Here is a 24,503-nt window from a genome sequence, read left to right as displayed (position 1 = left end):
CTGACTTTTGAGACATTTGTCTTGCCTGTTAGTCACAGGTCAGCCAGATTTTGCCGCATCTTTGACGGACGCTGTGCCAGTCAGAAATTTCTTTCTCCACCTTAAAACTGTCCCACAAGATACCTTATCAGACCTATAAACTTCCCCCAGTTCAGTAAAAATCTGCATTACCGAATGGCAGAGTTTTGTGCGAACTTTTATATAAGCTCTAATTTCTTCAATATTGTCAATCCGTTTCCCAACCATTTTTACAACAGTGGTCAATGACTGGCTCTATTGAAATGACTATAAGTTTAAAACTATGTGAATCTGAAGGCTCGTGTTTATACCGTTGGAAAGGTATTGAATATAGCTATTCAGGAGTATCATCATCCACGAAATCACGCAAAGCGTTATCGCACTGTGGTACAATATACATTACATATCGAACTGCCCTCGTACATAAACAGAATCATATATCAACGTCAGAAAATTGCAGTTTTCCGTAAGCAATTTTATATACACTAGTTATAAGGATGTAATAATATTCATAACAATTTCATAAAATTTCCCTTAAAAATATATATAAAATGTCTGAAAAATAAAGGAAATTTATCCCATAATAGACTTTCTAAAAACAAATCAATGAAATGAGTTGTTGTCCTTGGATTCAATATTTTGAAACATATACGTGTAATTGATTATTCATATATAACTTAGACTTTTGAAATGGTTTATGTTTAACAAGAATTTTACAATAATTGTTGGAAAATCTCAAACAATATTTATGTTCCAAATCTAAATACATCATTGATTTTGCAAAATCTGTTAACATCACAGGAGAGTGGACTTATTTTAACATGCGATTTTTCAATTCGAACAATCTCTGCACTCAGTTAAGCTAACGTGAATTTTGACATCACTGACTTCAAATCACGTAGTGAGATAGGGTGCCCTCCACACAGTGCCTCCATTTCAACCTCGGATTCATTGCGGCTGCAAAAGATAATATTAATGGTAAATCAATAAATAATTGAAAGATACAGTGGCCTGGTATATCAGCATACATACATGTACATACACACAAGACTCTAAAGTGTAAAAGACTCTAAAGTGCGTTGGTCGTTCCAAAGTGCGGTGGTATGCGCCTAAGTGCGATGGTTTGTTAACATTATGGACGCCAAAATGCGATGGTCACGCCAAATTCCGATGGTGCGAGGTTCAATAATGTTTGTGACGTCACGTCATTCTTAATGTCTTTCAAAATGAAACCGACGAAATACAACGTCAGTTTGTCCCAACGAAGGTTCTTTCTGCTGCAGTGCTGACACTAACTTCCTCGGGATATATTGGAGGAAGGCACGGGTGATTCAGATTGACATGGACGACAGCAACAACAAGGTTTACACTGTTGAGGATTGTGAGAAAGGCAAAGTACATTTCTTGTAGAATTGTCTACTTCGCCCATTCTTTAATCCATGATTATTTATAACTTGTGATGTACACGTAATAAATTCCTGGGGTGTATGCTATAATGCAAAACTTTCTATACGATTTCGTGTCAAAAACGTTTTTGCTTAATAATACGACAACTAATGGAATTGAAATAAGTTCGTATTCTTACTTTTTGTGCATGGATTTTGCACTGATATTATGGTGAAACAACACACGGTTGGTACAGTCTGTACCAAAACACTGTCGTTTACAAACCAATGTACTTCGGCGTGTCACTCCATCGCACGTTGGAACATTAGTATGTAACATCGGACTTTGTCGTGTCGACACCATTGCACTATGGCACATTCGTCTCATACCATCGCACTCTGGCGTGTCAGACCATCACACTTTGGCGCATGAGTTTGGACCATCGCACTTTGGTGTGTCACAACATCGGGGTTTGGCGCAGACCATCGCATTTTGGAGTCACACACACACACACACACACACACACACACATATATATATATATATACATACATACATGTACATACAAACCTACACACACACACACACACACACACACATATATATATATATATATACATACATACGTACATGTATGCATACATACGTACAAAGATACATACATACATACATATATATATATATATATATATATATATATATATTGTTTGTATATATATATCCAATAATAAAAGTCAAGAAACACAAAACTCGAATAACATTTCACTGTTAGCGCTTTCGGCTTTAATGCCTCTTCAGACAGTTATAAAATGAAATAATATTGCTAAGTAACGTCAACATATCACGACGTAAGTAATTGTCCTTTGTGACGTCATAATAAATTACACTGGTAGCGGTATAATACACACAATATTAGACAAAACTTGGAAATCAATTACAGATTTCAGTTCAATGTAGTTTCAATTTTACACAGTTATTTTCTATTAAGTTTGGGATTAAACAATTTTATAAAGTATTCCTCCTTTGTAACTCTGGAAATTTCGCAGTCATTATACATTTTATAAAATGGAAATATGTTGAAATCTCCATGACCACAATTGGCAAAATGTTCGGAACATGGCGAATTTCTGATACTTGGATCGCGAATTTGCTGCTTGTGGACGCGCACACGGGCGTTCAGTTTGTTGGTTTGTCCGATATAGTTTTCATTACAGGTAGGGCAGGTCATACAATATATTACATTTTCGGATTTGCATGTCATGTTAGAATTTGGTGTTAATTTTTTGCCGCATTTAAGAATTTTTTCTCTGCCTTCCTCTAGATGATTGCATGTACCGCAACGTGAATCACCACATTTTTGCACGGATTTGGAATTTTCCGTAGTAAATCGGGCACGCGTTAGAATTCTCTTCAGATTAGGAGCCTGTCTTCTGCTGTTTTTTATTTGAGATTCTTTTATCAGGTTTTTGAGATTTTGGGATTGTTCTAATATAGGAAAAAATCTTCTAGCTGTTCCAAAAATATTGTGGTTGCGAGGGTTATGCGTAATTACAAAAGGAATATCGTTGTTTACATCGTTTTCTTCGTGTCGGGAGTTTCTTAAGATAGATATAGGTGTGTTCCGTGCTTTTGTAATTCCGTCATTAATGAGGTTTTCCGGATAATGTTGTCGCCGAAGGTATGCTTTCAATTCCTCCAGTCTTTTTGACCGTAATGAAGTATCCATAATTATTGTACATATCCGTCTAGCCATGTTGTATGTTGTAAGACTGGAGGAATTGAAAGCATACCTTCGGCGACAACATTATCCGGAAAACCTCATTAATGACGGAATTACAAAAGCACGGAACACACCTATATCTATCTTAAGAAACTCCCGACACGAAGAAAACGATGTAAACAACGATATTCCTTTTGTAATTACGCATAACCCTCGCAACCACAATATTTTTGGAACAGCTAGAAGATTTTTTCCTATATTAGAACAATCCCAAAATCTCAAAAACCTGATAAAAGAATCTCAAATAAAAAACAGCAGAAGACAGGCTCCTAATCTGAAGAGAATTCTAACGCGTGCCCGATTTACTACGGAAAATTCCAAATCCGTGCAAAAATGTGGTGATTCACGTTGCGGTACATGCAATCATCTAGAGGAAGGCAGAGAAAAAATTCTTAAATGCGGCAAAAAATTAACACCAAATTCTAACATGACATGCAAATCCGAAAATGTAATATATTGTATGACCTGCCCTACCTGTAATGAAAACTATATCGGACAAACCAACAAACTGAACGCCCGTGTGCGCGTCCACAAGCAGCAAATTCGCGATCCAAGTATCAGAAATTCGCCATGTTCCGAACATTTTGCCAATTGTGGTCATGGAGATTTCAACATATTTCCATTTTATAAAATGTATAATGACTGCGAAATTTCCAGAGTTACAAAGGAGGAATACTTTATAAAATTGTTTAATCCCAAACTTAATAGAAAATAACTGTGTAAAATTGAAACTACATTGAACTGAAATCTGTAATTGATTTCCAAGTTTTGTCTAATATTGTGTGTATTATACCGCTACCAGTGTAATTTATTATGACGTCACAAAGGACAATTACTTACGTCGTGATATGTTGACGTTACTTAGCAATATTATTTCATTTTATAACTGTCTGAAGAGGCATTAAAGCCGAAAGCGCTAACAGTGAAATGTTATTCGAGTTTTGTGTTTCTTGACTTTTATTATTGGATGTATTTACTGTATCAAATACCGAATTCTTTATTTACAAACTATATATATATATATATATATTGTGCCGTTACCTATTTTCGATAGTATCCTAATTTCGATAGGTTATTATTTTTAACGATCATTCGATAATTGTAATGTCATTTTTCGGAATGTTTTTCCCAAAATCAGCGTCAGTAACAAGAAGTGTCAGATAGCCAAAAAGATCGAGAATTACGCTTTTCAAAGAGGTAAGACTACAATTCTGTGCGCATCTATTCTGAAAACGCCATTTTTCCCAATGCCAAAAAAACCACAATGAAAATCTGATTATTTTCCGTCGAAAACAGCGTCCTCTTCACCTATGCTGTCGTCTGATAATAAACTCAATGCTGTGTTCTAAAAATAGATAAGCCTCTCTTTGGGTGAACTATCGGTTCAAGAGAACAGTATGGAAACGCATTATAGTCATATTACCATGCGTTTTTTAAAAAATTCTCTGTTTTAAAATTTGTTTTTATTGATTTCTTGTTTATTTCTTTGCAGATATTTTCCATCCAGAGAGGAAATTATAAGAATGATGATCCAGAGGCCTTGGGCAATGCTTTCCAGTCGATAAAATATAGAATGAGTGTCCATGCTGAATTGTTACTGCCAAATGTTTCCAAGTCCCCTAGACAACTTTAAAATATGATAAATGGGCGTAATAACATTGGGTGTGTGTCTTCAGGACCTTCACCACTATTTAAAATTGTTTGAAGTTGCTTTATTTGTTCATTATTTAATGTAATCAATTTGGTCGAAAAAATAAGAATAAAAGAATCATTCTATTTAATGTTGTTTTAACACTAACAGCGCGCCATACTTACTATCGAAAATAGGTGACGTCAGTCAAAACAAATTTGATTATGGCGGATCTAACGAAAGTTGAAATGCTACCTGGATTTTGATAGTTTTCAACAAAAAACAGCATATATTCATAAGATAGAGTTAATTGATTAGAACAGATAAAATTCAGGTGAGAAACAATTGCTGAATATATTAAATATATAAAAATAGTACTGCACTATCGAAAACCGGTGACACCAGGATATATATATATATATATATATATATATATATATATTCAATAAATTCTTTTTTCTTGGTATCGGGGTAGAATAAAGTCAAAAAATAATAACAATATAATATATAAACATAATATAAATATAAAAATATAAATATAAATATAGTAAACATGCATTGGATTATATTTTTTGACTTTTTGATTATCAACTTTAATACCAGTTTTAATTAATTGCTCTTAATTCCAACTCCTTTTGATAGGGGGATATGTTCCTTGAAGCCGGGCTGTAAAATGTCATATATTTCAAAATGCTTATTGGTATCAACAAATGACCATCTTGAGTAAAAAATGGTTAATCTTCATTTTTCACATATTAACCTCATTTGCAATTGATCACAGAGTGAACGTTTTCGCTGTATGTTGGCCTGCAAACATATGTCACCCCATGAAAGAACAATAGTTTTGGTATAAATTTGCTAAATGACAATTTATATAACCTGTAAAAAGGTATCTGTGTTTCACGGGGAAGATGTTTTAGAAATATTTTCCGTTTTCCATTGATTCCTATAGTGAAATACGCGATTTTAACCCAAATTATAAAGTTATCTTTATTTGTTTTATCAAATAAATAAACGTTTGTGAAAATTCATAAACATATCCATATTGACATAGAAAATCATTTTAAAATGATAACTTTTAACATTGACCAGAGGGTAGGCGAGGAAACAATGCTATTGTTCGCAGTTCTCTGTCTAGTTAAAATTCCATATCAATCTGCAAATATTATGATGGCAACTCACATGAAATCCTGTTCAATAGACAATACAGAAATATCAACATCCACTTCCCGTGCACAGAGATCATGGTGGACAAGACCTTCCTTAAAAACGGTCACAAAATACTCGTAGTTACTGTTGACAATCAGCTTCCCGATTCTGGTCTTGAATAAGTCATGTCTTCTACCTAGAACATATTGTTAACGTATATGTATGTTTTAAGTATAAATTATGCAATACATGTCATTAGGATAATTTTGGACTGGGAGTTGTGTCATGAAAAATTTGAAAAGTAGTGGTAAATTGGTATACTGAAGCAAATAAAAAATTGACATAGCATATTAAGGGTAATGAAGAAATCTAATCAAAAGATGCAATTCAGTTACACTGTACACACTTCACCAATAAAGATAATTTATCGGATGTTTTAGAAAAAACGTTAGAGCATTTCAAAGCTTGTCTTGACGCAATATTTTAATTGAGAATTTCTGGAAATGTAGTCTTTATACTTTAACTACAGTTTCGTGAACTGAAATGTAATAGTTCTTAGTTCGATACTAAAACATACCGATTAATGATCTGGGATGTCCCACACGTTTTGTCCCGCACTGATATGATCCTGGAATATTTATGCAGGGTAAGAAAGGAGGACAATTAGCATATCCTGGAATTTGACACTCATCTAAATCATCCGTACAATTATGTCCTTTGTATCCTTGAGCACAATGACAATAGAAAGACGCGTTGTATCGAACGCAGGTGGCTCCATTGAAACATTTCTGAGGAAAACAAGGATCGTCTTCTGTGCAATTATCACCCATCCATCCATTTGGACAATCACACGAAAAAGTATGATTATTGTTCGTACAATTTCCATTATTTGCGCATGGAGTCCGAAGACAGAAGTCTTCAAAGTCGCAATTCGTCCCATACCAACCGGACATACAACTGCATTGATAAGTAGTATTGGAGATCGAACAACTGCCGTGAACACAAGGATCGGGAGCACAGTAATCCGTCTGGTTACAGTTGGGGCCGGTAAATCCAAATGTACATAAACATGTGTAATTCTGGGATCCGGTTTGATTTAGCACACATGATCCGTTGTTCTGACATGGAATTGGCTCGCAGTAATCAATCTTTTTACATGATTCTCCAGCGTATCCCTTCGAACAAGTGCATTTAAAACCAGTGAGTTCGTTGGTGCAATTCCCCGAATTCTGACATGGAGAACTGCTACAAAAATCCGTTTGTTCACATCTACTTCCCATGAAACCGCTCATGCAAGTACAGTTATGAGTTCCGCCGACGGCTTGACATGAACCGTTGTTATTACATGGTGATGATCGACATGGATCATGACAACGAAAACCATCATCTTCATTGGTACAACGGTATCCATTTGAACATCGATTGGGAGTACAATTATCGGGTTCATCACATCTCTCTCCCGCCCAGTTAGGCATACAGCTACACACTACAGTTGATGTGCTATTGTTGATGGAACAGTTACCGTGAACGCATACATTAGGATTGCAGGATAAACATTCATAACCTCCAATTTTATTTATACATGTGTTGCCCCCATTGCAGGGGGTGGTGGCGTTAGCGCATTCGTTAACGTCGTCCTCGCAAGCCAAACCTGACCATGTAGACGGACAAAGACATGTGAACTCATTACCAGTTTGGTTACAAGTACCATTGTTTTTACATGGATGGTATTTACAGAAGTCCTCATACTGACACATTTTGCCTGTGTATCTGTTGTCACAGTTACACCAAAAGTCATTCACCATGTCTTGACATTTGCCATTGTGTTGGCATGGTTGTGACGCACAGTCATCAATGTTTGATTCACAGCGATCGCCAGAAAAACCTAGCGTACAGTTACAATAGTAACTGCCTGGTGTATTCTCACAAAACCCTTGTCCAGAGCAATTTTCATGATCACACTCGTTAATATCAAGTTCACAGTTGACGCCTTTCCATCCTGGCGGACAGAAACATTTATAAGCGCCAATAAGATCGGTGCAGTTTCCATTCTGGCAAGGGTTACTAAGACATTCATTTGTTTCATTCTCGCAAAAGCTTCCCTCAAAGCCATAGGAACAGTTACATGAGAAATCGTCTACAAGGTCTATACAGGTGGCGTTGTTTTGACACGTGATATTTTGGCAGTCGTCAATGTTTATGGTGCAATTTTCCCCCGTATAACCGCTGGCACAATGACATTCAAATGTACCATTCCTGTTGACACATGTCGAATTATATTGACATGGATTGTTCTTACATTCATCAATGTCTTGATCACACGAAGGAGAAGTCCATCCCGACTCACAGTTACATACATAGCTACCTGGAGTGTTAGAACAGTTACCATGCAAACATGGGTTTAGGTTGCATTCATCTTGATCTGTATTACAGTCAAATCCAGACCAACCCTCAGTGCAGTTACAAGCAAATTCAGTTTTGTTGTTGATGCAAATGGCATTATTTTTACATGGATTATAATTACAAAAGTTCTGGTATTGGCATTTGTCTCCAATATGACTTGGTGGACAGTCACATCTAAAACCACCTATAACATTCCTACAGCTTCCACCATGCATGCAAGGTTTGGCCTGGCACTCGTCAAAGTCATTTTCACATTTTTTCCCCAAAAAACCACTTTTGCATTGGCATTTGTAGTTCCCATCTTCATTAATACACGTAGCATTATTCTGACAGATGTCCATGGCACATTCATCAATGTCAGTGTCGCATAATGTACCATTCCATCCCTCGGAGCAATTGCAAGAAAAACTGTTTATTCCATTTACACACGAGGCGTTATTTTGACAAGGTAGACTGGCACATTCATCTATCTCTGTCTCACACAAACGACCAACAAAACCAGGTTTGCATTGGCAAGTAAAGTTGTTTACCTTATCAATACAGGTTCCATTGTTTTTGCATGATATGTTAGTGCACTCATCAATGTTCGTTTCGCAGTTCCTTCCCATTATTCCCAGAGGACATGAGCAGTTATAGCTGCCCTCTAGATCTGTACATGTCCCATTGTTACCACACGGATTGGAACCGCATTCATCAATGTCTGTATCACACATGTCACCAGTCCATCCACTATCGCAGAAGCAGCTAAAATTACCAGGTATGTTCGAACAGTTTCCTCGGTGACACGGATGTCGACTGCATTCATCTATATCTTTATCACAACTTTGACCCTCCCACCCTGTTGAACAAATGCATAAATATCCACCTGGATGATTATCGCATCGAACCCTATTAACACACATCGAAGTCTCGTTGCACTCATTAATATCGAGATCACATCGTGTACCGCTCCATCCTGACTCACAGTAACATTTATATCCAGTCGGGGTTTTCTTACCTTCAACATACAAGCCATGTTCACATATTTTCTGAACTGTTGAGCAATTTTTCCCGGTCCAACCTGAAATAAAGGTTAAATCTATCAAAGCTATCACAAACTGGTAGACGTTGAATGATGTTTGCAATTAGAGAACGCATAGAAGTGATATGTAATGCTTAAAATTGAATATACCATGTATCGTCATTGTATAAATAATAGATTTTGTATTCCTTTAGTAAAAGCACTGTACGATGATGAATATTGATACATTTTATGCAAACATATACCTAGATTGCAAATCAGTGTGCCATTCAAGTCACAGTATCCGGTTCCATTTCCAGGTGTGAAACAAATATTATCACAATTTTCTCCGTAATAATTCTCATTGCAGTGAGCTGTACCGTTGATGTCACAGAATCCATGAACTGGTGGATCACAGAATGTCGTACAATTGCCACCAAAATAATTATCTTTGCATACTACAGTGCCGTTCTTGTCACATTCCATATTCAGGCCAGGAAAGACAACACAGTGAATGTTGCAGGACGGACCGTAGAAATTCGTAGCACAGACGGCATGGCCATCTTTGTCACATTGCAGGTGCCCGTCGGGGGATGGACCACATTCGTAGTAACGGTAGGAAATCTTCATCCTGTAAGTCCATTTGAATCATTAGTACCAGTTTTAGATCTAAAGGGGACTACGGGGGGTCTAAACCGCCCCTTTCGGTGAACGTTCTTAACAAACATTGTCAATTTTGCCATTTTGGGGTATTCAAAGTTCTCAACCCTTCCCCCTATTTGGGGTGGGAAAGTATAAACATGGGTCTCAGCCACGTTTGAAACGTGTGAATCTGTCCTGAGTTCTATACAACACTTATGCAGTGTTCTATATAATTGCCATGGAAATTAATCTAAATCCCCCTTAAAAGTAGATATATGGTGAATTGAAAGGGACTGAAATAATACAACATGCAATAAATATACATATCTTATCTCGGTTTTACTCTTTTATGTCCCTTCGGAAAATTTTCTACTCATATGGAGAAGTCACCACTCGCGTGGTTACAAGATACGTACATGCGTCATGGTAGAGAAGATGATACGTACCTGGCACCAGTTGGCTGGTATGGAATATTGCTTATGTATTCGACGGCATCTAAAGCGTTGTCAGCATGGGAGTCGCTCACATGCTGTTCGTGTTTATATATTGTTTCAAAAGTTGATCCGCTGTCATATAATTTAATCTGAATATTGTAGTGATCTTTAGCCTGCAGAATAGATAACTAGAATAAGATTTGATAAGCTGATATAATAGATAATATGACAGTAGTTTGTTTAAAGCTTCAAATTAACGTACCGACCAGTTGGGTATCGTAAGAACGATCGGATTTGTCAGATTTCCCACTCTGTCAGTGAAGGTTATGTTCGGGCTTCGATCCAAAGAACTACTTATTAGTTCTTTAACACAAGTCTTGTTTTTAGTTTCGCTGAAATGAAATATACTTCGGTTAAAATAGGATTATATATATATATATATATATATATATATATATATATATGTCCAATGTTTTACCTTTGATATCCCTATCAATTGAATTGGTTGCCGTTTCCTCATGAATGCGTTTTAATTGTAAATGATGTGGGTATGAATATAGATAAATATCGTATGTCTATTTCAATGGCTGAGAATTCCGACAGAAATGAAAGTAGAATGTAAATATAAAATCTGAAAACGCATGAGAGTATGCACTGCAACGCTTTAAGCCAGCATACTTTTCATTGAGCGCTATAATCTCGGCTGAGATTCGGGTTGGCTGAATATTTAGACTGATGCCTTCACCGAATCTCGGAGCAGTCCTTCATAATACGTACATGTAATTATGTCTGGAAATTTACTTTCAGCTGCAGCTATTAAACCATATTGGAATCACTATTAATGCTGCATTACTTACCGTCTAAGTATGTTAATTCCATATAAAAAAAAACAACCACAATCTCCCGAAATTGAAGAGTTCCTATAGTGTTTTTTTTAAATTTGCGATATACAAGTAGGTATGTGGAGACACAATGTATCAGTAACTAGATAAAACAAACTATATGAACTCTTCAATTTCGAGAGATAAAATATTGTGGCATGGAAGTCATCATTTGAACGGAAAATTTGGTAACTATTTTCATTTTGGGATTTTCATAACAAGACGGTAAGCAAAGCAAAATTAATAGTGATAGAGAGTTAGTTTAACAATCAAATCACTTAATTGAAGGGAACAGCAGTGTCACCTAAGTGCACATTAATTGCTAGAACCGACTGAAGCTGAAAGTAAATTTCCAGACATTAATTATGAAGGACTGCTCCAAGATTCGGTTAAGGCGTCAGTCCAAATATTCAGCCGAGCCGAATCTCAGCCGAGGAGCGCTAGAGAACGCTTCGTGGGGCATGCTGGCATGAAGCGTAGCAATTCATAAAAAATGTTCTCTACCTCTTAAAACTGAACCATGGAGGAATCTTCGCTCAAGAGAAAGCACAAGTGCATGTTTGACCTTTTAGGTTTCACTTGATAAAAATAGTAAAATCAACGACAAATTCAATTTGCACAGTTTACCTACTACACTATGTAACCAAGTATATTTCATTCACAGGTAGTTTTCATAGCAATGTCCATTCTCATGTTAAGAATGTTTGACCAGTTGTCAACATCTCTCCAGAAATCAAAATCATGTGAGAATTCAGAAGAGTTTCTTATGTACAATGCATTCATTATCTTTCTGTGTGAATTAGGAAATTCTGGCAATGTATACATAGATGTAGATTTATAATTTCCAATAGACTAAACATTTGTAGGGTTATCATAAATAGCTGGTAAATGTAAAAACACTTTGTTGCATAAAAGAGCATCAAACTTGTTATAAGACCACATTATGCTTTTCGTAGAGTATGCTCGGATAAGGTTTTTAGTTCACCTCAGCTGAAATCTCAAGCGAGATTTTCAGATCACATTTTGTCCGTAAACTTTTAACATTTCCGGTTTCTCTTTCAGATTCACACGGCTAAGTTTAGCCAAACATTTTATAAAACATGCTTGAGTAAAGAGTATTCAAGTTTATTCAAATGAAGTGTCACACCATTTTTTGAATTGGCGACTATTTAGAATTGTTTAATGTTGATATTCGAGGGAAACTGCTTCAAGTTATTCAATCTCTGTACATCAGTGTGAAATAATGTGTTAAATTCGTGTGAATATCTTAGCAATGAAATGGGTCTTATGCAGGGCGAGATGTTATCGCCATTATTCTTTGCTCTTTATGTAAAGATTTTGAGTTAGTAACAATTGTCCACCTATGGTATTGCAATTGATTAATATTTTCTTACTAATGTATGCTGACGACATCGTAGGTATATCGGAGACAAAGTATGTTGAATTCTCTCCAAAGTTATTCTAATGAATGGGATTTCATTGTGAAAGTGTCAAAAACCAAGGGTGTTATTTTTAGAAATAGTGTGAAAATTATGGAAACTCAGATATGGATGTATAATAATCTATGTCTTTAAGTTGTAAATACATTTAAGTATGTAGTATGTTGTTTAATTGCAATGACAATTTTTTTAAAACGCAAAACCATGTTGCTGAACAAGGACGTATTTAGCACTTTTTGCAATATCTAATATCTTGAGAAAGCATTATTTTAATGTTGAAACGCAATGTTCAATTTTTGATACTTAAGTACACAGTATTCTTTCATATGCATGTGAAATTTGGGGTTTTCATAAAGCACTAGTACTGCGGACATTGAAAAGATGCATCTTTCTTTTTGTAAAAAAAAAAATGTTAGGGGTAAACAAAAGAACCAACAATAGTATGGTATATTGTGAACTTGGCAGATTTCCACTTTAAATTAGAAGGAAATTGAGAATTTTTAAATTCTGGTTAAAAACCAAAACCAAGAATAACTGTATTTTCAAGGATTGTTATGAAAATAATTATGATTGCAAAAAATGACGGCTGGATTGTTAATGTAAAACATGATCTGTCAAGCATTGGTTTAGAATATTTGTTTGAAAAGTCGTGTGTGAATCAGCTCAAAGATTATAAAATGATAGAAATCAGAATATTGGATATTTACAAACAAAACCTAATGTCGTCTCTTTCAAGTTCACCAAAAAGTGTTTTTTTATCAACATTTAATAGGTAACTTTTGATTTACAATCATATCTCAAAAGACCAATCAACTTAAAAGGGAAACAAATTATCATTAAATTCAGAACGTCTTCACATTCTTTGAATATTGAAAAAGGCAGGCATAACAGTATTTTAAGGACTGCGAGGCTTTGTAAATTATGTGATTATAATAGATATAGAAGATTTTCATTTTGTCCTGAAATGTCCATTTTACATCGATTTGAGAAAGAAATATATTAAAGGGTTTCTATTACACAAAACCAAGTGTCTTTAAATTAGTTAAGCTCCTTAGCGTAGACAATACTAAAGAACTCATTAACTTGGGAAAATTCTTTGTACAAGCTGTGAAAATACGAACTTTAGCGTTGTACGTCAATATTGTAATTATAGTACTTTTCTACTAACATGTGCATCTCATAATGTGATTACATGTATATTATCTTATATTTGTAATATTTTCTCCTCCTATCTTATCCTGTCTACTCAACCGTTGTTACCTTATACAATTAGATATATTGTATATATATATATATATATATATATATATATATATATATATATTAACTTTCTAGATGAAATTGTTTTTGTACTGTGATGAACTGACAAATTAAATTTTATATGTTTTTATTGACACCGAAATATCTTCCATTAACTAGCTTGTGTGCACAGTCACACGCTTTTTATTCCACCCAGTCAAAAACAGGTAGCTCCCCAGTAATGACTCGGGGTTATCTCTCCCCAGTATACAGAATACGTTATTTCTAATTCATTAGGATATGTAAGAGACTCGCACGTGCAAAGTTCATTTCATTCACACCTTCCTGCACACAGAGGATCAACCCTTTGTCTTGTGCAAACTGCTAAATAAACAGGACACCCCTTGGTCTATTGTCCCCATGTGACAGGGTATCCACATTCTGCACAGGTAAAACAGCCCCGAGGCTGTTTGGGGTGTTTGGATGCCAACAGCTGAAATTGAAGATGGCGCCGCGATTTCTAAAATACGAAATGTCTGTGTCGCATTTCGGGAATTTCTGTCGCATTTTTTCCTGAAAAATCGCAAAATGCGACAATCGCGATGGGCAGCGCGAGCCCTGAATTATATATATATATATATATATATATATAGTATGTATATGTACTAGATGTATTCGATGAGTGCATAACTCAAGGACAATAAAGAATTGAATTGATAGAATTAGTGAAAGTTATCTGACAAGTACGGCTAAGCGGAACATCCCCTCGCCATCTGATATAAATAAACGAGTAATGAGATTAAACATTTTTGTGGAATATCAGGACGGATTAGTCCAGATGTGCTCTATGCATTTTCATAATAAGTACCATCTCTCTCTCTCTCTCTCTCTCTCTCTCTCTCTCTCTCTCTCTCTCTGGATCGATCGAGTATTTTTTTATATCACGGAATGAGATTTTTTAGAATCATAGATGATGATAAACATTTTATTGATGCATGAAAAGGCTTATGGTTTGTACATTGCAACCACCACTACATATTATTATTAACACGCCGTTTTCTGATCCTAAATTTGGAACTACTTCCTAATATGCGTATGAATGTAGGACATCCACGTGGTGAAGATTTTAATGTAAACATGGAATCAAAAGTAAGAAAGGCTGGAAAAATACGATAAAACTTGTGAAATAAGAGAAACAACTAAATGGTAAATATGAACTTATTAAACTGCCAGTGAGCTATGAAAAGTTATTATATTATCACGTAATTCCAAGCGTTGACAGGGGTGTATGTAAAGCTTCCGTAAAGCGCCCTCTGGTGAGATAATGCGTGACACTGGCTTCTAAATGCCGAACGCTTGACGAAGGAGCAATAACTACGTATTTCGTGTCTTAGGGTTGACTCGGTCATGGCACAGACGGAACTCGAACTCACACCACTGAGCTACCGTCACCGGTCAAAAACAAAGAACATGGCAGCTCACAGAGGCATGGGAGCTAACCCGATTACTGTAATTAACATTCAAATAATGCAGTCATCACAGTGAGAAGTCGATGATTATATCAGTACAGTGCAACTCGAGTGCTGCCTAGATGTTTATGGTCAACAAAGATGAAAGCCCGTTTTTAAGGTCATATCCGAAAGACTGCGTTCTTTCAACTACCATACGCATGGTTACATTACGGCGAGGTAACTATAATATCGAAATAATTATTTACCTACTCTATGTTATTTTAAAAGGAAACAAATCTTAATATATTACGTGTATAGAAATTATATACATTCATATACATTAATTACACAAAACACGACATTTGTGAAAATAATATTTTATTACTAAAATCTTAATCTCTTTTCTTATTTCCGGGCAAAAGTATAACAACTTTGGTGGTGGTGACTTTAAGACTGAAAGAATTGGAAAAAATATCAAGATTCAGGTGGAAAGCTGATTTCAAGTGAGAACACGTTAGTTAGACCCCATCTCCACCCCCGGTATCTATCCAGTTCGCCTCCCCAATATCAAATACTTACCGACGCCCCTGTCCAGGGTCCGATTTCTTAACTTTTAAGTTTGGCATTATGACCTATACTTTATGCGTTATCAACTCTTGTTATTTAATTAAAATTAAAATTCATAGTCTATGTCCATTTCTTGAAGTTGCATAAGACAACCCCCTAAACATAATTTTAACAAAAACCAAAACTGGTATCTGGATTTTTTATGCCTTGCTAACAGGAAACAGACATATATTATTTTGGCCTAAAGGAAATATCCAGCTTATGCAAAGGAAGGGCCATGTTCCCTCCAAAGTTCCATCAACAAACGCTCGGCATCAGGTGCGAATGTCACGGGTCCTCGGAGATGACCTTAAAAACGGATGTCCCGTGTCACAGTACGCTAAAGAACCCTCACTGCTCAATGGCCGTAAACCCCGAGCATAGGCCTAAATTTAAAGCCCTTCACTGGTAATGTTGACGTCTCCATATGAGTGAAAAAAATCTGGAGAGGGACGTTAAACAACATACAATCAATCAATCAATCAATCAATCCCTCCAAAGAGGAATTAATCAAGGAAAGGCAAAACTAGGGAGGGGGTCATTCAAAATATCTTCACAAGAGCTACCACGCCAGAAACGTTGAAAATTTACATAAAAGCTTCTAACATAGTGTTGATTTAAGTTTGTTCAAATTATGGCCCCCAAGGGTACGGGAGGGTCACAATAGGAGATCAAAGTTTGACATGGGGATATTCGAGTTCACAGGGATACATCGAATAAACAAGAATGAAAAGATTATTGTTCATACGAGGGTGAGTCAATAAGTAATTAGCCTATCCCATTTCCGATTGACTGAGACGGTCACGATTTTCATGCATTGTTTTAATACATTTTTTTTTTATACCTGGGTACAAAATTGCACGCATGTCGTGTCATTCTTTAATAAGATATTGAATGTCAAACATGGTTATTGATACAAAGGCATGCTTGTTTTCATCAAAAGTTAAATACAGTGCTATAATTCGGTACTTGTATTAAAAAGGTAAAACAGGCAAGAAAATACACGGCGAGTTAGCCGATGTTTATGGGTCTTCTGTACCATATTATGCTCAGGTTAAATTCTAGGTAAGGGAATTCAAACGCGGTAGAACGTCTTTAGAAAATAAAACCAGGTCTGGACGCCCACTGGATGCCACCGACGAAGAAATGTGTAAGAAAGTTCGGGATCTGGTATACTTTGATAGGCGAATTCAGGTGGAATAAATAGCACAGGAATTAAGCATTTCACATAAAAGCGTTTCAACAATCTTACATGATCGTTTAGGTATGCGCAAGCTAACAGCCCGTTGGTTCCCCAAATCCCTCAGCGATGAGCAAATGTCAACCAGAGCACCAGTATACAGCTCGCCGCCTTTTTGAAGCGTTTTAGGTCAAAATATTTTCCTTTGCGTCTGGTGACTGTAGATGAGACTTAGGATTCATTATTATGAGCCAGAGAATAAAGCTCAGAGTCGTCAGTGGGTAGAGCCTGGGTCCCTGAGGTCAAAGAAGTTCAAGACGCAATCATCTGCTGGCAATGTGATGGCCACAGTATTTTGAGACGCAAAAGGCGTTGTTATGTTAGAGTTTTTACCAAAGAGAAGTACAATAAATGTAGTTTACTATGCTAGACCAGCTGAGAACCACCATCCGTGAAAAACGCCGAGGTAAACTCTATAAAGTTGTTTTGCTGCAACAGGACAACTCGAGAGTCCACACTTGCAGAGTTGCAATGGATGCTGTAGAGCGAAACGGATATGAATTAATACCACATCCTGCATATTCGCCTGACCTAGCTCCTAGCTACTTCTTCCTATTCCCAAACTTAAAAAAGAATACCCGTAGATGCCATTTCCGGTCTAAAGAAGAAGTAGTGACGACAGTTGAAGAGTGGGTCAATGGAAAGGACCCTGATTTTTTCAGTTCTGGACTGGTAGCACTTGAACACCGTTGGTCCAAGTACATCACACTAGAGGGCAATTATATCGAAAAAGAAGAGGTGGATCTCAACGGGAAATAAGTTAGGCTGGTTACTTATTGACTCTCCCTCGTAGATAAAACATCGATATATTTAAATGTCGAATTGAAGACCACAGCAAGAGATTTTTTCTTCTTGTGTAGCTTTTGAATAAATTCTGCCTCATAAGAATATAAAAATATAACGCAATAAATGTAACACAGTGCATTGTGACGTCATATTAACAACAAATACGATCGAAAGTATGAGTTAAAATTGTCTGCTTATCAAAAATGTTTGTGGTACTTCCAAACAATGTATTTATCTTATCTACAGGTTTTTCGATAAGTACCGTTGTCATATAATTATTATAGAAACTCTTAAACTCGTTCATCGATGAAGTCGTAATACTGTTTTCTAGAATTATAATGATTTGCTGAAAATGTTACAATGACGATTATACAATTCATTTTGAACAAAATGAGTGTTTAAATTACAAATTGCTCGTCAGAGTCTTGTATTGTTTGACAATCAAATTTAAAACTCGAATAACTGTTGAATCAACAAATAAATGAAATATTTGGAACTCCGTGTTTGGCTTTAATTGGAGACAGTTGAGGATTCCACTAGCTGAACAAAATGCCGATATTATCTCTTTCCTTTCACACGCGTGTTATCGTTAGAGACTTGATTCGTGTATTGGCATACAGCTTATTAAAGTACACCACGTGAACAAAATCACTGGATAGCATAAGCTAATAATACCTTGATGGATGTTTTCAACAGGCTACTTACATCTAAGTGTAAGTGTATATAGATAATGAAGGCATATGTATTGATGATAATGAGTCAATAGTGAAATACTTCACGTACAAACTACTAAACTACATGTATATATGTATTACTTACTACAGGCAGATGCGGATAAACGGAGTGCACGCGACGGTGCAGTTACTCTTGTCTGGTTTTCGGTTGCAGCAGATTACGTCATGGCTAAGTCCTTGCTCCAGAGAAACGAGATTGTTGGGATTCTCATAGGATTTCATTGAAATTGCAACGTACACTTCAGCATACACTAACTGCAGTATTAAGATACCAGTGTATTAGGTTTTTAAAAAAAAACTGCTATAATTCTGTTCATGTGGCAAACATTTTCTTCCTTTTACATATTTCAAAAGGAAATACGTGTAGGCATAAAAGCACTGGTATCCCAAAGGACCATTGAAATGTTGGCAAGATTCTAGTGATCAGACTCCGGAGACATGGCACCGAGATGGTTCACTTTTGATCATATGAACAGTCTCTTTTCCTTTCTCTGCCTTTCATGGCCCCGAAGCCTGATCTAATGTTAATGAGAACTTGAGAATTATGAAGATTTCTGACCTAATGACATTCTTAGTACAATACTTATTGAAATAACAACTCACCTGCGGTATAAGAAACACCAGCAATATACCTGTTGTTACCACCGCGTCCATTTTTGTATGGAAGTTTTATTAAATCGGTTGCGGCACCTACTTTACATGATAAACTCTCTTATTGATAACCTTATCTTTCTCAAATAAGTGAACGGACTGGGAGACGCATATAAGTTCAAAACTTCTATCGATTTTCCTTAATCTGGGTGGTTCAAATGGTAAAACATTGCCTCTTTTAACAATACCCTCGCAATCAGGATAACGTCTAAATGCCATTTTCGAGAGGAAACCAACACGACCTATCTCTCAATGTTAATGCAGAAACAATATCTCTGTACGTGACCTCGTGTTAAAGTGCTTTCTAGGTACTTAGAGAATCATGCATCAGGAAGTCGCACGTACACAAATCGACCTCATATTGAACATAGTTATGTACATGTATATACAAATGTATACCAATATCTACTTGTATATTGATGTTGAATAGTTGTTCTGTAAAAGAATAATTTGAAGACTTTTTGTAAACTGAATTGAAAATTATTAGGCATTCCCAAATTGGTATATCAAATTCAGTGTTTATTTATTTATTTATTTTTTTTGTATTATCAAATTTCTGCCAACCTGGGATTTTCGATGAAATGTTTTGAACATAATTGAGACTTCTGATTCGTCGAAATTTGGACACCTAGAGAAACTATACGTAGAAAGATATTTATGTGTCCTTACAGTATAGTTGGATGCGACACACTGAGGCATGATGCGACAGAAGTTTGACATATGTACATAAACTTGACTGTAACTTACGTCATCAGCAAAGGGAGACAAGTCGGGAAGCTTTGAATTTTAAAATTTTAAAAGGTAGCAAATTTAATCCGCTGTACTCTTGCTCCATTTGCATAAAAATTACATTTATTGTTTTATCTAAATTGAATACATATACATGTATACTGACTTCCCTGAATAAATTAATTTTACATAAACTATCATTTTCTATGACCTTTAATGACTCGCTGTTGAACATTAAATGTTGATTTTTTTTCTTCCCAAAACCTGCGAATACTGGAAATATTCACCCGTTCGTTGTTTGTGGGCCCTTATTCAGGAGTGGAGTAATATCCGTCCAGAACGGTACTTCGTACACACTGCAAACATCCCTATGGTAGATAGAAGTGAGTACCTCCTTGTCGGCAAGTAATAGCAGTGACTGAAGCCATGCAAACGTCGTCTGTAATATGACAGCAAAAATCATCAAAATGCATTCATCTTAGTATTAACTAATCATCAATGAATTATGTAAAATAATACCTTTGGAAAATAAACTTGTGTTTCTTTTTCCGATAGTATATATATGTTCAAAGCAACACCTTTAGTAGTTATAAGCAGTAATAGTGATAATCGGTGTTAATTGTAAGGAACATATATGCTAGAGGATACATACAAATACTAGTAACCCATAAGAGTATCCTCTTGGTTTTCAACTGGGGGACACACTCCGTCAGAGGCCGGGTAAGATTATGACATTCAATATCTATATTCTCTAAATTTAGCTAATGTCGTTTTGAAAAATAGAGAATCCTTTGCATTTCCAGAAACAAATAATACTTCTGAATATTGTAAAATACAGGCTTCTAAGTTGCACAAAAATCCTTCAGATGTTTCATCAATATTTTCAAGTCTACAATACATTTCATATTTGTATATTTTTAGAGCTATATAAAGACTAAATGTAAATTGAACACGACCGTGGTTTCATTTCTGACAGAGAAAAATCCAACATTACGTCAAACTCCATGAAATTACTGATTATTTCCATACATTTTGCACGTTTACACAATCAAAAATCACACACACACACACACACACACACACACACACACACACACACACACACACACCTTATACCAGGCGGAGGATACATATTGGTTTTCAAGGTCAAAGGTCAAGGTTGTTTTCGCTATGGATACAGATATTGTCCTGAAATATAGTTACAAGCTTCCTTTCGGAAGAATATAAATTCATTTTGCATTTCACCTGGATTGGTGCGCCAAGACCTAATTTAGGGGTAAAAGTATGTCAAACAGTTTTCCAGATATTTTTTCGTTATACAGGTATCGCCCTGAAATTTTGTTACAACCTCCCTCTCAGAGAAATACATAATTAGTTCACATTTAACTTGATTGTTGAACCGTGACCTATTGGGCTAAAATTTGGTCAAATAGTTTTCTGTATTTTTACTCATCATGGATACATATATATTGTACTGTTCGAAGGTCTAACCTGTATGGAGAGCCAAATTAACATAAACTCAAATAACTGAAGATATCTTCAATTATTTGAAGATATCATCAATTCAATTATTGCTCTCTTTAATTGAATTAATGCGCACATTAAATCAATTATTGCTCTCATCAAATGAATTAATGCGCGCTTCAATTCTATTATTGGTCTCATCAATTTAATTGATGCGCGCATTAATTCAATTAATGAGAGCAATAATAGATTTGATGCGCGCATTAATTCAATTATTGCTCTCTTCAATTCATTTGATGAGAGCATCAATTTAGTTGAAATATTGCTCGCAATAATTAATTTAGAGCTCGGTATAAATAATTTGGTGATCTCTTTAATTCAATTGAAGATATCTTTAAATCATTTACAATGCTTTTGTATAAGGAATTAATGCGCGCATCAATTCTTTTAAAGAGAGCAACAATTCAATTAAAGATATCATTAATTCAATTGTGGATATGTTGAATTGAAGATATCTTTAATTATATAGTTGCTCTCTCTAAAAGAATTATTGCTCTCTTCAAATGAATTAAAGATATCATTAATTCAATTGAAGAGAACAATAATTGAATTAATGCGCGCATTAAATCAATTATTGCTCTCATCAAATGAATTAATGCGCGCATCAATTCAATTATTGCTCTCATCGATTGATTTAATGTGCGCATGATATCAATTATTGCTCTCTTCAATTGAATTGTAGCGCACATCAATTCAGTTGTTGATATCATTAATTTATTTGAAGAGATCATTAATTCAATTAAAGCGGCATCAATTCAGCTGAAGAATTAATGCTATCATCAATTCAATTAATGCGCGCAATAATTCAGAATTGAAGATATCATTAATTATTTGAAGAGATCTTTAATTCAATTGTTGCGCGCATCAAATGAATTGATGATATCTTCAAATAATTGAAGATATCTTCAATTATTTGAGTTTATGTTAATTTGGCGCTCCATAAACCTGCGTATGTTATACCGTTTGCGGTAATCGTCTTTGCCTTTTTTTGGGTCTTCAACAACCCCCTCCCTTTTCTTGGGAGGAAAATTTTCTGCATCTGCCGCTAAATTATATAAATCTGGCAACAAAATATTGATGCTCAAAAGCTGGAATTAATATTTAAGTATAACTTCACAAATGATGTCCATTATAAGATATAAATAACAATATAGTAAATAATTACTTATTTTGTTGAGCGTTGCTGACATGAAGATGTTGTCATGTAAAGTTCTATGTGCCAATGAACAAATTAAACTCCATAACATTAATTGTTTTTATTATACACTAAGAGCTGTTTTTACAAACCATACAGAACTTTTCTTAATTCTCTCGTTTTGGAAACATTACTGAGTCCGATAAAAAATCAAACTGACTTGTACCATCACGTGCTACCCTGTTAGGTCCCCTGGAATTGGCCTTTTCCGTCAAGTCGGGAGGTACATGTAGGTTTTCCTATACTTGACGGAAGTACTGCAGTTTTGAATGCTAAAATTTTTGTATTGCCAAAAAAATATCTATGGGTATTTTACAGATGTATCATAACATCAATTTAATTTTATGTGGTCCTCACAGACCCTGAAGCGTGCTACTACACCTCCAAAGCGTTTCGTTTCGTTCCGTGCAAACCGTTCACCGTTCCGTGCAGACCGTTCAGCGTTCCGTGCAGACCGTTCACCGTTTCGTGCAGACCGTTCACCGTTCCGTGCAAATCGTTTCGTGCAAGAATCGTTCCGTGCATGATCAAGCCACGCCCATAGAAACGTACAGATCGTTCAAACCACGCCGTTAGAAACGTACAGACCGTGCAAATCATTTCGGAATGGGATGTAGGACAGGTACACATTGTTGGGAATTTTACCAATTATTTCAAAATGTTTCTAAGACGGGCTTTTAACAGTGAAAATCTGCAAATAATAGGAAGAAAACAGTTTACATGTATTATAAAACCACCAGGCAGAGCAAAATCCGATACCATTTTCTCACCCTTGGTAGTTTCTAGCAAGTGCAGAGACATGTATGTCTGTGCCCTCGTTATCTTTTTATTTTTTATTTATGTATATAGGAATAATTTATTTGTCTTGTTACATTTGTATGATCAGGTTTCTCTTTTTAAATAAAAAATATTTTCATCAAAATCGTTTATCAGAACTGTCTGCATAAAGCAAAGACCGACTTGTGTATAACTTGTATATTTTACGCAAATTCCAAGGTCCTATTTTTTTTATTACCACAATAGAGGTCAGTTTATCCGGGTATCTGAAATTAACATTCGTACGGAAGGTGTGAAAATCGGCGGGGGCAATTGAAATGTGACAAAAGAGTTGCTTATATCTTTTGTCTCTCAAAAATGAATGCAGATTTCTATAAGTTTAAAATTGAGGCAAATGCAACAATCTAATTAAAATTGGATGTTAGATCCGCTCGCATATATCTGTTGATCATTACTGTAGTTGGTCATTATTTGGTTTATCTATTCATTTATATGATTTATTTTTCAGTCTATTTCAATCCTATTTTGATTGTTTCTTTTTGTTTTGTATCTTCCCTTCTTCTCCAAGGTGACAGGTTCTCATCGACTGTCAAGATGCACCCCCCCCCCCCCCCCTCCTGCCCGAAAATATGTTCCAGTCTTACGGGAAATTTTTAAATCATTTCATCTGTTGTCATACACGTATGTAAAAATGTATAGGTTTATTAAAGATCTGTTTTTGAGAAGAGGCCTGGAATATACAAATTGCACACGTGTTTTAACGACACTCAGATTGAATGTACAAAAATAGCGATACAGACGCGACTTTT

At 35.6% G+C, this 24,503-nt stretch overlaps 1 protein-coding gene and 1 long non-coding RNA gene across 2 annotated transcripts; one reads left to right on the top strand and one right to left on the bottom strand.

Moving 5' to 3' along the window:
• Positions 1 to 472: 472 nt before the first annotated feature.
• LOC130050044 (neurogenic locus Notch protein-like) lies at positions 473 to 19,497 on the bottom strand. The gene is made up of 8 exons (XM_056148545.1): positions 19,422 to 19,497; positions 18,904 to 19,073; positions 10,705 to 10,834; positions 10,455 to 10,615; positions 9,633 to 9,997; positions 6,541 to 9,426; positions 5,997 to 6,159; positions 473 to 975 (listed from the first exon to the last, which is right to left on the bottom strand). Exons 1-8 carry the CDS (start codon positions 19,470 to 19,472, stop codon positions 876 to 878), a joined length of 4,026 nt encoding a protein of 1,341 aa, XP_056004520.1. The 5' UTR covers positions 19,473 to 19,497; the 3' UTR covers positions 473 to 875.
• Positions 4,201 to 4,960, top strand: LOC125681913 (uncharacterized). Its single transcript, XR_007372358.2, has 2 exons — positions 4,201 to 4,381; positions 4,677 to 4,960. It is a non-coding gene; the product is annotated as an uncharacterized LOC125681913 (long non-coding RNA).
• Positions 19,498 to 24,503: the final 5,006 nt, after the last annotated feature.

This window comes from Ostrea edulis, chromosome 9, assembly GCF_947568905.1.
Source record: "Ostrea edulis chromosome 9, xbOstEdul1.1, whole genome shotgun sequence".
Lineage (NCBI taxonomy): Eukaryota > Metazoa > Mollusca > Bivalvia > Ostreida > Ostreidae > Ostrea > Ostrea edulis.
The sequence above is the reverse complement of the archived record's forward strand: the minus strand, read 5'-3'. Positions and strand labels throughout refer to the sequence as shown.